The 11,673-nt window shown below is 39.9% G+C and overlaps 1 protein-coding gene and 1 long non-coding RNA gene across 2 annotated transcripts; one reads left to right on the top strand and one right to left on the bottom strand.

Annotated features, from left to right (window-relative positions):
• Nucleotides 1-92: 92 nt before the first annotated feature.
• LOC138008277 (uncharacterized) lies at nt 93-4,289 on the bottom strand. Its single transcript, XR_011124223.1, has 4 exons — nt 4,155-4,289; nt 1,107-1,186; nt 761-808; nt 93-232 (listed from the first exon to the last, which is right to left on the bottom strand). It is a non-coding gene; the product is annotated as an uncharacterized lncRNA (long non-coding RNA).
• Nucleotides 4,290-9,112: 4,823 nt separating this feature from the next.
• LOC138005955 (uncharacterized) lies at nt 9,113-10,959 on the top strand. The gene is made up of 2 exons (XM_068852121.1): nt 9,113-9,448; nt 10,522-10,959. The coding sequence occupies exons 1-2, from the start codon at nt 9,113-9,115 to the stop codon at nt 10,957-10,959; spliced, it is 774 nt and encodes a 257-aa protein (XP_068708222.1).
• Nucleotides 10,960-11,673: the final 714 nt, after the last annotated feature.

Genomic DNA, 11,673 nt, shown 5'->3' with positions numbered 1-11,673 from the left:
AAACTTTATCCTCGTTGGACGTGTCGGCAGATGGGAACGCCAGCCTCGTTTAATGTACGAAATATCACACCGTCCGCGACATAGAGACTCAGTCATGTTTCCGGCTGTTTCTGATTCGCTTCCCACTCAAGTGACCCATGGCCTTTATCCAAACGACTTCCACTTCAATTAAAATGGCAGCAACAAAGGTTTACCGTGGAAGGTCTCCCTTTACACCAAATAAGAAAGGCAACTGAAAGAATAAAGGAGAGAAGACAGTCCAACTCCAAAAGGTTGTTGGTCTCTGCACCGGTCAACCTTTTGCGCTGAGGGGAGGGTGAGCGCCCGCCCTCCTTTCGGAGGAAAAGCCCTGGGAACGAGGTTGGTCACTTGTTGGGTGACGATCTAACGTGACGTTGAATGGCATAAATTGTTATCAAGCGACCATCTCGAATATACGGAAATCGCCTGATTAATTGATCCCAAGTAATAACTTTAGTTTCAGGTCAATTTTCTATGATGCAGTAAATAGGGAAGCTAAAAAGAGCAAGGTTGATGTAATGGTGAAGGAATATATTGAAAATATAGAAATAGGGAAGCACGTTCCAAACGACTAGACACTTGCTGCTGAGTATCGTTAAACGGAACAAGCAAGAGCTCAACATGATGCAGGGGTGGATCCAGGATTTTTCTTAGGAGGGGGTGCACCACCGACGAATGGCGTAGCTGACTGGTGAGGGGGAGGGAGGGGAAGCAATAAATGTTTACTGTCAATACTTACCACGGCTTCCTTTCACGGCTCGGCATCATAAGGATTTCTTCGCAGCAACTAATAAAATAAATGATACTTACTGTCAGGCTTTGGATGGATGAAAACGATAGCATGTGCTAGAAACTGTGGAAATAAAACAGCGACTAAATCTTTTATTCCAACCAAAATATTTGTTCAGCGTGATAATATTTTTAAAGACATGTCACCCCTTTCCTACTCAACTATCGGTGATTGTTTAGAAGATAGCGCTCTTAATAATGTAGCAACAGTAAACGCACGAGACTAAATGGGGCGAAAAGTATACTGAAACATCGAAAGCTTTGGCAGGAAAAATGAAACTAAACAATATACACACCATCAAACGATGAACTTCTAATCTGAGCTGAGGATTAATAGGACCATGAGGTTTAATGAGAGGAATGTTCCTGATATCATCTAGAAATGAAAGTAAACAATTCAATCAATCAATCAATCAATGGAAGAATAAATAGGGCCTGATGGAGAGAGAGTCAGAATCTTGTCGTTTTCGCCTGCCAAAAATCATCTTTCCAAGAAAGTGATTCGGTTAACTAGGAGACTGATCCAGTTTCAACTAACGTAAAAAATAATTGGGGTGTGAACATATTTTGCCGAATGGCTGAGGTTAAGAGCGGTGTAAGTGCCGGTTTTGGATTGGGGTGGACCTTTCAAAGACTACGAACTACACAAGGTCAACGCCTTGAGTGCAGACATTGCTGAAATGGATGCTCTGTTGCTGAACCATTGGGTCTCCAAATTCGTTTTAATCCTCTGGACGCTAATGATGAAAAGTTCTGCGAAAGTTTTATGTTCAATATTCAGGAAATTAAAAATGCGTTTTGTGCGGCTGGTTTATTTATATATGTATGTTTTCACGAAGGTTTATTAGCATAACGGTTCATTTAAATTCAAGTGTCTTGATCGGTGTGTTGATCAGTTTTTGAACTAACTCGAGTGTTGCATGAGTAAAGTGAAGTCAAGTCAAGTCATTTTATTTAACGCAGGTAGTTCCTTCAGTTACGAAACTGGTATCAATGGAAGCCCACGGTGCGCCTTTAACCCCTCTCTCTGTCAGTGCTCCGTTTCACGGATATTTAAAGCTATAGCTACACGGATCAGTGGAAAGTCGAAACAGACTGTAAAGTCGCCGAGGATCGAAGTGGGGACCCCTTGCGCCGAAAGCCGCACACTAGCCAACTGAGCTACGCCCGCAAATGTTGGTTTTTGAGGAGAGGGGAAAAGCGGAGTACCCGGGGGAAGGTCCCCGGAGCAGAGTAGAGAACCAACAACTCAACCCACATCCGGAAATCGATCCCGGGCCACATTGGTGGAAAGTGAGTGCTCTCACCACTGCGCAAGCCCTGCTCCAAGCGTTCCTTGATCTGTAGTTTCATTGGTTATCAAGATACAACTACCAAAAAGGGGCACTCCGATTGGCTAATAACCTTATGAATTGTTATTTGAGAACAGATCTTACAAAATCCCTGTAATATCTGCAAATTAAAAATCTACAAAACAGTGCATGTAACCTTATAAAATTATAAAACATAGAAACATGTGGCAACTACTTCAGTCACAGATATAGTGATATATTCTATAACAGTACAATACAATACAATATTGTATTGGATTGTTTTAAAATATATTACTATCTGTGACTGCAGTAGTTGTCACATGTTTTTATAACATATTTTATAACATTTTTCCACCTGCATACTTTCGGCTCCTTATCCATGTCACAAAAATTGTATTATATACCACGTATGCTTTCCTATAATGCGTTGTATTGTATTGCATTGCTTCGTATGAGTCGTATCGTATAGGGCTTGAATTGGGTACAACATTGGCCACTATCAAAAATACCATAATACTCTTTGTTTGTCCCTCTAAATTTTACGCAAGCGTTGTTTTTATTTTCTCTTGGGACCATTGTCTGGAAACAATGCTTTTGCAAAACAAAGAGTATTATGGTATTTTTGATAGTGGCCAATTGAGTTGGACGATTTGGTCTTTTATATTGGGAGTGGACGGAGCAATCAGCTTTCCCCGCGCGCTTTATTCTGAGATCTGATATTCCAGACTTACACCGCCACATGCGCGAGGTTGAGTTTGTTGGTTTTCTGAACTTCCCCCAAGGGTTTTGTCTCCGGTTACTTCGATTTTTCCTTCTCATCAAAGACCAAGACTTTGATTTGATTTGATTAACTTTCTCAGTGCCCAATTAATAGAATCGTCCGTCGTTTTCGGCTTTCCAGCCTTGAGACTTTTATCGGGTTTTGAAAACACTGCGAGTTTTTTGAACGCTTTCAAAAACATTCCATATAAAGCGTGTTTCTCTGGACTCAGAACAATGTTTCCAATTATGAGAGGAGAATATTAGCACACAAGAAAAAGAAGCTATGCCTTATTAGTATTCTTTATATAAGGAATACTGAAGAGGACTGTTTTATCAGGATGTAAAGCTCATACACGTCGTGTTATCGGTGTTTTGATAGGCTCGTGAATTAAAGAAGTGATTATTACGTTATGGGGAAGATATCTTCCGTATCATTGCTTTTGTAATTCAAATTTGCTAAACAAGGGTACAAATACCTTTTGTTTCGACAGCCAATGAGGCTCTGGCTGGCGCATTAATGACAATAGGTAACGACAACGACATCTTTCCTATTTGGAATGGACTGCTGTCATCTAAAAATCAGTAAGCGATGCGGCATGCAATAGGCCTTTTTCGATATATTAAAATTCAGCTTGAAAGAGAGGTTCTAAAGACAATTACAAAGGAAAGTGGATGGTACGCAAATGTTTTTCACATTCATTCGAATATGTTTGTATTGTTGTTGTCCTCACTGCCTCACTATCAAGCTGAAAATAGCCTATCCAAATTTATAACTCTGGAAAGCGCATTAGCCGTTTGTTACGGGAGCAGTAGAATGGAACTGGTTTAATTAAACACCCAGCGTGAAAGGAAAGTCTCATGGTATTTCAATATTAACACACAAACGATTTGATTTCAGCTTTTTAAATAAGATTTAACGCACAAAGAGAGGATTTCACGTCCAAATTCAAATAGCGTCAATTTAAAAGTACTTTCCAGTTCTAGCCAGTGTCTTTGTCTCGTAAGACATCATCTGTGCTTTTAAAGCATTTAAGGTGGTTCAATTTTGTTCGGTTTAATGTGTTTCACATCGGTCAGCGATGCAGAGAGGCCAACCATCATTGACCACTGCTCAAAGAAAAAGATGAAATGGTGAAGTGACCCTCGTGCAATCAAGTAGATCTGAATGTTGCAATATGTGCAACTGCGTTACGGCCAAGCGAGTATATCTATGACCCTTAAACACAGTCCTTGTAAAGGCGTGACGATTGAAAAGACTCGTTTACTAACCTTGACTTCCTAAAGGGAGTGCTACGCAAACTGCTAACAGGTATGAAATTCCAGTTAATAGCAAATGGAGCAAGTTCATATTTCCCTTTTGATTATTCTCCTTTGACAGCAAATTCTTCCTGTCTATAAACGTGTAATACAAGTCGGTACAAAAAATATCACATGTTTGAGTCGCGAGAGACCTCTTGAGCAAACAAAAATGTGAAGAGACACGCAATTGGGTGAGCGAATCGTAACTACCTGTTACTGGTTACACGGACAAGGACGTGATTCATGATATAATCAAGGTGACGTCACAGAAAGTTTTGATTCTGAGTTGAAAATACCAAAGATTAAATGACAAAAACCGTACGGCTCAAACCAAAGGACACGAATTCCGCATGTTTCTAGTAGCAGAATGTTAAAATTACGACCACACATGTGAAAATAAGAATTATCGTCTGACTTTTTGCCAATAAGTTATTCTGATGAAATTGTTGGCTGATTTTAAGGTCTATCGCTTCCCTGCCCCTTGAGGAGGAAGTTACTTCAGGTCACTGCACCTTATACCTTGGAACAGAGCAGCCTCACAAAATGAAAACAAAGTTCCTTTTTTTCATCGGCAGTTTTTCATTGCGAGGAACACTTTCAAACACTCATAATAATTAAAACATATTCAGGCTTATCTCCACGAGTTTCTCATCGTTTTGGCATGGCAACGTGTACAGGGGTTTTAGCTTTCATGCTTATGTAATCACTTAAGGCGCTGTTAAGTTGTAAAGGAGCGTGAATACAAGACAGGATGACGCTGAGGTCAGAAAATGGTTGCCAGTGGCCCGCCACAGAACAGTCACGGAAAATCCCTCAAGCTGTCCTCTCTGGTTTAGGCCACGTGATCAAGCGCCAGTCATGTGATTTCGTGTAACATTGAACTTTGTCGTACACGTGTCCATTGATTTGCAGCTGCATACTGTAGAATGAGAGTTAATCATTTGGCAAAAACTAAAGAAATTGATGGCAATATTATGTCTACGTTCTAAGAGCACGTTGACGACGTTATCTGACTTGTGAAGAAAAACATTTGTAACATTTCCTACACGAGTTCAGGAGCGTAAACAGAATTTGCAGAAGTTCATACGCAAAAATTTCGAAATCCTCTCTCCCTCAACCACCCTACGTTATATATTTTCTAAAAGCTGATGTTGCATCTTTTGCCTCCCACAAATTGTTCTGATAAAAATTGTCAGCAGTGACATACATGTTATTTTAGATAGAAATGGTAAGGGAACTTTGGTTGTTGTTGGGATTCGCTATGCATGTACTTTAAAGTTTTTGAAAAGAAAATACATGTTGACCTTCTGAAGTGTTATACAACAAAACATCAATAGGCATTCCGTCTCTGGCGTGAGAAGATAGTTTTCTAGTACCTGGGATTCCGCTGTTTTGGGCGCGATCAATGTGTATCTTCTCCTGTGTCAGGAGATTTGGAGTGAGACAAGTGTTTTACACACCAGAGCAACCGGCCTTTTCAAAGGGAATGTTTAAATTAGTTTTCCTATTTAGAAAGTGAGTGTTTGCTCATTCGTACGCGTAGTGGTAGATCCTTTTTCAGTCATTTTCTGGAAATAGTATCTGTTTCTGTCATAGCTCATTTTTTGTTCTTTTCCTTTGACCTCCTCTAGTTTTCAGTCTTAATTCATGATAACAGCGGTCTTCTTTGAGTTTTCAATAAGAGTTTTTAATCTGTAGTCTTATATTTTAAAGTAATTAAAAATAGCACTTGTAATCATAGTTATTGTTCTGGTCTTCCTGGAACACTTATGCTCGTCCTTTCCTTCTTTTGTCTATTGTTTAACTTCCGTTACGTAAGAATCATAAATCGCCATTTTCTCCGTAAATCTGCTGTGTAACTTGATTCTAGATATTGTAACTCGTTTCTTGTAATTTTTGAAACTTGTCATACTCCGATCGTGCTAATCTCATGTTGACAAACCTGTAAAATACTGTCGAAACGACGATTTCCTTTGTTGTAAAAAATATATGTTAATGAGCTAACGCGCAGGCGTAGTGCGTCTGACAGGCGTCATTTTGACGTTTGATTGGCACTTTATTGATCAGTCAGACTAAGAACATATATGAGGAGTTGTATACCTTACAAACTTAGTGTTGGAGTCACTTCCCCTTTCTCCCAGGAAGTTATCGTCCAACAAAAGTAAGTTCAGATAATCGGGGTGCGGTTGTAATGGTCTCATCAATCATTAATGTTGCTACTCTAACACTGATTTGCATGCACCCTTCGCTGTTGAATTTATCACGACCCAGTTCATTTGAAAATCTCTACGCATAGTTATCTCGTTAATGCGCACCTATCCACTCAAAGGGAATGTTGTCTTGATTTAACGCAGAGATTCTGAAAGCCCTCGTCATTTGTGTGAACATCTATGGTTGCGGGTTGCAACTTGATACTCAGTTGAACATTACCAGCTTTTTAAAAATCGGTTTAGTTGTGGGAAGACAAATAATAATAATAATAATAATAATAATAATGATGATGATGATGATGATGATGATGATGATGATGATGATGATGATGATGATGATGATGATGATGATGATGATGATGATGATGATGATGATGATGATGATGATAATAATAATAATTCCAAAACGAAAAAGAAAAGAGAAACTTGCGGTCAGTATTCAAAGATGGCAAAAGATATGCAGAAGAACTAAAACTCAATTGCTACTCTGAGGATGGCGCAACAGTCTTGGAAGGCACTGACAACGTAACAATAGTTAACGAGAAAGAACCCAGGAAAATAAAACAGATCATCCATAAAGCAAGTATGAAAAAATGCAAAAATGAAGTCATGAAACAGCCATGGATCGGAAAGTTTGTGACTCAACACTGGCAGGATCCAGAAGTATCAGCCCATTCATACGACATCTTTAGACAAAAGAAAAACATCCCGGATATAGTCATGTTAGTAGATACAAGCATTAGACAGCAACTCCTTAACACAAAGATCTATAGATCACAAAAGTTACACGAACAAGTAGACGACTTGTCCTTCTGACTCTGTTTTAAAGATCAGGAGACAGTATCACACGTTCTGTGTGGCTGTTCTCACATAGCACAGTCACTGTATAAAGCATGACACGACAGAATGCTACGCCCCGTTTACCATGCTTTACTGGAAAGATACAAATTTGAAGAATCTGAGTATTCTAATCCGTGGTACAAGCAATCTTATCCGCAACCACGCCAAGAGAATAACTAGGCAAAGATCTTGTGGGACATACCCTGGAAATTGGAAAAAATGTCCAATGAATGGCGCAAATAGACCGAATATCAGTGTATTGGACAAAAAGAATAAAGAATGGATCATCATAGAAGGAACAATATGCAACCCAGGAAAAATCACAATCAGAACTAAACACAAGAAAGATAAATATATAGATTTAAAACTAGGTATTAAGAACTTATACCCAGGTCATAAAGTAAAGCTCATTACAGTAGTCTTTGATTTTCTCACAGTTTACTACAAGGATCTTGAAGAAGAACTTACCAGCATATTGGATAACAACTTAGCAAAGACAACTATTGAACGCTCGCAAAAGTGGATCATCTCCCAAAACTGTGAAATAGTAAAAAGGTTTCTCTCATAAACTGATTTTGGTTAAAGCCGTTTATGGATGATAAAGATGTATACAGTATCTTATTTGCATTGTTTTTTAAATTTCTTTTTCTTTTTTATAACGATCATTCTATGAATTTTGCTACTTTTATTTTTTAGTTTTACAATATTACACCGTAATTTGTTAGATTGACCATAGTCATAAGGTTTTATAGGATACAGTCGAAGCTCTCGTAAGCGGACACCCTCGGGACGGGATAAAAATGTCCGTAACTGGAGCTGGCCGCTTACGAGAATGGTTCTCGTAAGCGGCCACTAGAGGTGTAGGGGATAGATGGCCGCTTACGGGGGCTTGCCCAGCTAACCATAAATATTGGTATACAAAAAAATACCGCGGTATTAAATGACACTTTTGTTTTATTGCACCCTATACAATCCTACGATAATGACGATAACTAAACAGTAATACAGTACCGTATACTGCAGTACTAGGAATGCACCTCAGTGATTTTCAAAAATAACAAATCATAACTGTAACCAACATTAACAGCCTCACTGCAACAAAAAGTAGTGATACAGTTTGGCAGCAAGTTTTTAAAGCGGGGAACAAACAAAGGAAAGACTGTTGTAAGGGGAAAGTGAGTAAACAGAGGAGCCGGATACGGCTTAGAAATTCCTCGCCAGTATATTTTTTATGGTGACACTAAAATGTCTGTGCCTTGGCTAAAATCGAAACTTGAGTGCCTTGGCTACAATGTGCTGACAGCGTTGTAATTCCAGTCACAAGCGCATATGCCTCTAAATGTAACCGGACGTGGATGACGACAAAACAAACATTGAAATATGGTACTGTAATTACTGTAAAATCATTGTGACGAACGGCAAGGTAAAATGGTTGATTGATAAAAACAAGATACTGTACAGAGGTTGTTGATTTTCTTTTGGGTTTCCGCTTACGGGAGCTTAAAAACAAAGAAAAAGTCTAAGTCGTAATCCCTGAAAGTGTCCGCGGCCGCTTACGGGAATGTCCGCTTACGAGAATGTAAAAATACAGAGTTTGTATGGGAGTTAAAACGGGGTTTCAAACAAGGCGGCCGTAATTATAAGTAGAGCTGTCCGCTTACGAGAGTGTCCGTAAAGAGAGCTTCGACTGTAGTAACATGAGCACCATTGCCCAGGCCTACAGACCCGCAAAGGTTGTAAAATCATTTGAGGATATTTCAAGAAAGTCTCCAATAATAATAAAGGAAAAGTGAATTGAACGCTGCCAACAGATTTGAAGCTATCAATACCCTAGCTGTGCCCTTTGTCACCTACAGTTTCAATATTATAAACTGGAAAATGAGTGAGATTAAGAGGCTGGACACAAAAACGCGGAAGCTACTTACCATCCACAGAATGCACCACCCGAAGGCAGACGTGAACAGAATGTATCTCCCCAGGAGAATTGGAGGAAGAGGCTTGACCAAGTTAGAAACCGCGTACAAATCTACTACAATAGGGCTGGAAAAAAATCTGAGAAACACTGATGATGCTCTGCTCCAACTAGTGCTTCAACATGAGACCAAAAAGAAGCTTTACTCCATACAAAAAGAGGCAGAGAAATTCAAAAGAGAATTTGAGGTACCAAACCTCGAGAGGGAAGCAAATGAACGAATTACTAAGTTTGCTGGGAAAGTAAAACAGAAAGCAAAACAGCAGGCCCAAGAAATAGTATTGAAGCAGTGGTAAGAAAATAGAACTGCACGGAAGATACCACAAAAGATTAAGGGAAGCAGATGTTGATGGATATAAAACCAACCAGTGGCTCAGAAGTACGGGACTGAAAGCTGAAACAGAGGGACTGATAATATTGCAGCCCAGGACCAAAGCCTCCCTACCAAGTACTATTTTGCAAAGATTGTTAAAGACGGCAGCAGTCCACTATGCAGAATATGTCACAAGCACGAAGAAACGATAGATCACATCATATCTGGCTGTCCCGAACTTGCGAAAACTGATTATCTAGACGAAGGCATGTCAGCATTACAATGTTAAAGTCCCAGACAGGTGGTATGAACACAAGCCCGAGACAGTTACCGAAAACGACGAAATCACAATTCTCTGGTATATGCAGATACATACTGATAGGGAACTGTCAGCGAATAAGCCTGATATAGTGATCAAAGACCATGCTGACCGATGTTGCAAACTTATAGATGTATCAGTACCAGCCGACAGAAACACCTCAACGAAAGTCATTGAAAAGCTTTCAAAGTAAAAAGATCTCGAGATCGACATGGTGAGGATGTGGGGAATGAGAACAGAGACAGTGCCGGTTATTGTTGGTGCCCTGGGACTTATTAGAGAGGGAATAGACCAGAACTTAGGAAAGATCCCTGGAACCAGCAGCATTAATGAGCTGCAATAGATCGTCCTCCAAGGAACGGCGCACATACTGAGAAGGTTTCTGTCCATCAACTGAATAAAAAAGTCACCTGGTACCTCAGGACCAAGGATTGGCCCCCGTTCAAGGAGACTGAAAGAAGCAATTAATAGCACTGTAAACAATAATAATAATAATAATAATAATAATAATAATAATAATAATAATAATAGTAGTAACGAGTGAAGGATTTAAGAAACAGATAGAACAAGACCTTAAACAAAACTGGACTGAAAAGAAAATGTATGGACAGTTTGACAGGGAAATGCCGGAGAATGTTGATAAGAATAAAACTTGGCAATGATTATCCAAATGTGATCTGAAGATTGGGACAGAAGCATTGTTATGTGCCGCACAGCACTACGATAAGACCAGTGAAAGCCCCCTGTGTAGATTATGTGAAAAAAAATGTGAAAGCGTGCAACACTTAGTATGTGGATGTGAGAAATTGGCTCAGAAAGAATATAAGAGGCGACACGACAATGTAGCAAAGAAAGTCCACTGGGATTTTTGTAAGAAGAATAAACTGGAGCATACGGAAAAGTGGTATGAACATGTCCCAGAAGGAGCAGTAGAAAATGAAGAAGTCAAAGTTTTGTGGGATATCAATGTTCAGTGTGACAATGTGATAGAGGCAAGACGACCAGACATAATTGTAATTGACAAGAAAGAGCGAAAGGGGATAATCATTGATATTGCGGTACCAGCTGATGCAAGACTAGGGGGAAAAGAAAGGGAAAAGTGGAAAAATACCAGGACTTGAAGAGAGAGATCGGAAGACTGTGGAAACTCAAAATGATAGAAGTCGTACCTGTAGTGATAGGAGGCCTTGGAAGTGTCACCAAAGGATTTGATTTCCCATTGCGCCACTGGTTTCAAACACTAAAGGTGTGAATGAACCCAGCTGTACATCAAGCACCCGCTGCTGGTACTTGCGTTTCTTCTCGTCCCCTTGCTCCTTCAATACTTCAGATGTTGTCTTGTTCTGTTAACACTTGGAGTTAACGTGCGTAATTCCTCTTGACCAGAAACCTCCCGCCTTGATGTCTAATCTTCCCTCAGAGCTTGTGACAGCATTTCTCAAATGTAGCCGCTCATTGTCGAGGGGTTGAAGGCGTGGTTCGATTCCCACATTGTTGCAGACCTTATTGATGAATGCCGTTAATAAATCACGGACACCATCATGTCTCTGTGCTACAAAGCTCCTCTTTTTACATGAGAGGGCATGGCCTACAGTAAATTTATCCCCACACACGCATAGACTTGGTAGATCGACTAGAGGCAAATTATACCGTAAGCCTAGCGAGTCTCTGAACTCCTGCTTATTCAGGGCTAGGCCCTGATCTGCGAGAGGCATCGCATTTAACCAAGAACTTGCGCCCTTGTCTCTCGATTGATTAACTACCGGTTGTCGCAACAGATCTGGGGAGAGAGTTGAGTCAATGCTTTCCATTTTCTTTTGGTCACGCGCCCTCTT

The sequence above is a fragment of the Montipora foliosa genome, chromosome 6 (assembly GCF_036669935.1).
Source record: "Montipora foliosa isolate CH-2021 chromosome 6, ASM3666993v2, whole genome shotgun sequence".
Taxonomy (NCBI): Eukaryota; Metazoa; Cnidaria; class Anthozoa; order Scleractinia; family Acroporidae; genus Montipora; species Montipora foliosa.
The sequence above is the reverse complement of the archived record's forward strand: the minus strand, read 5'-3'. Positions and strand labels throughout refer to the sequence as shown.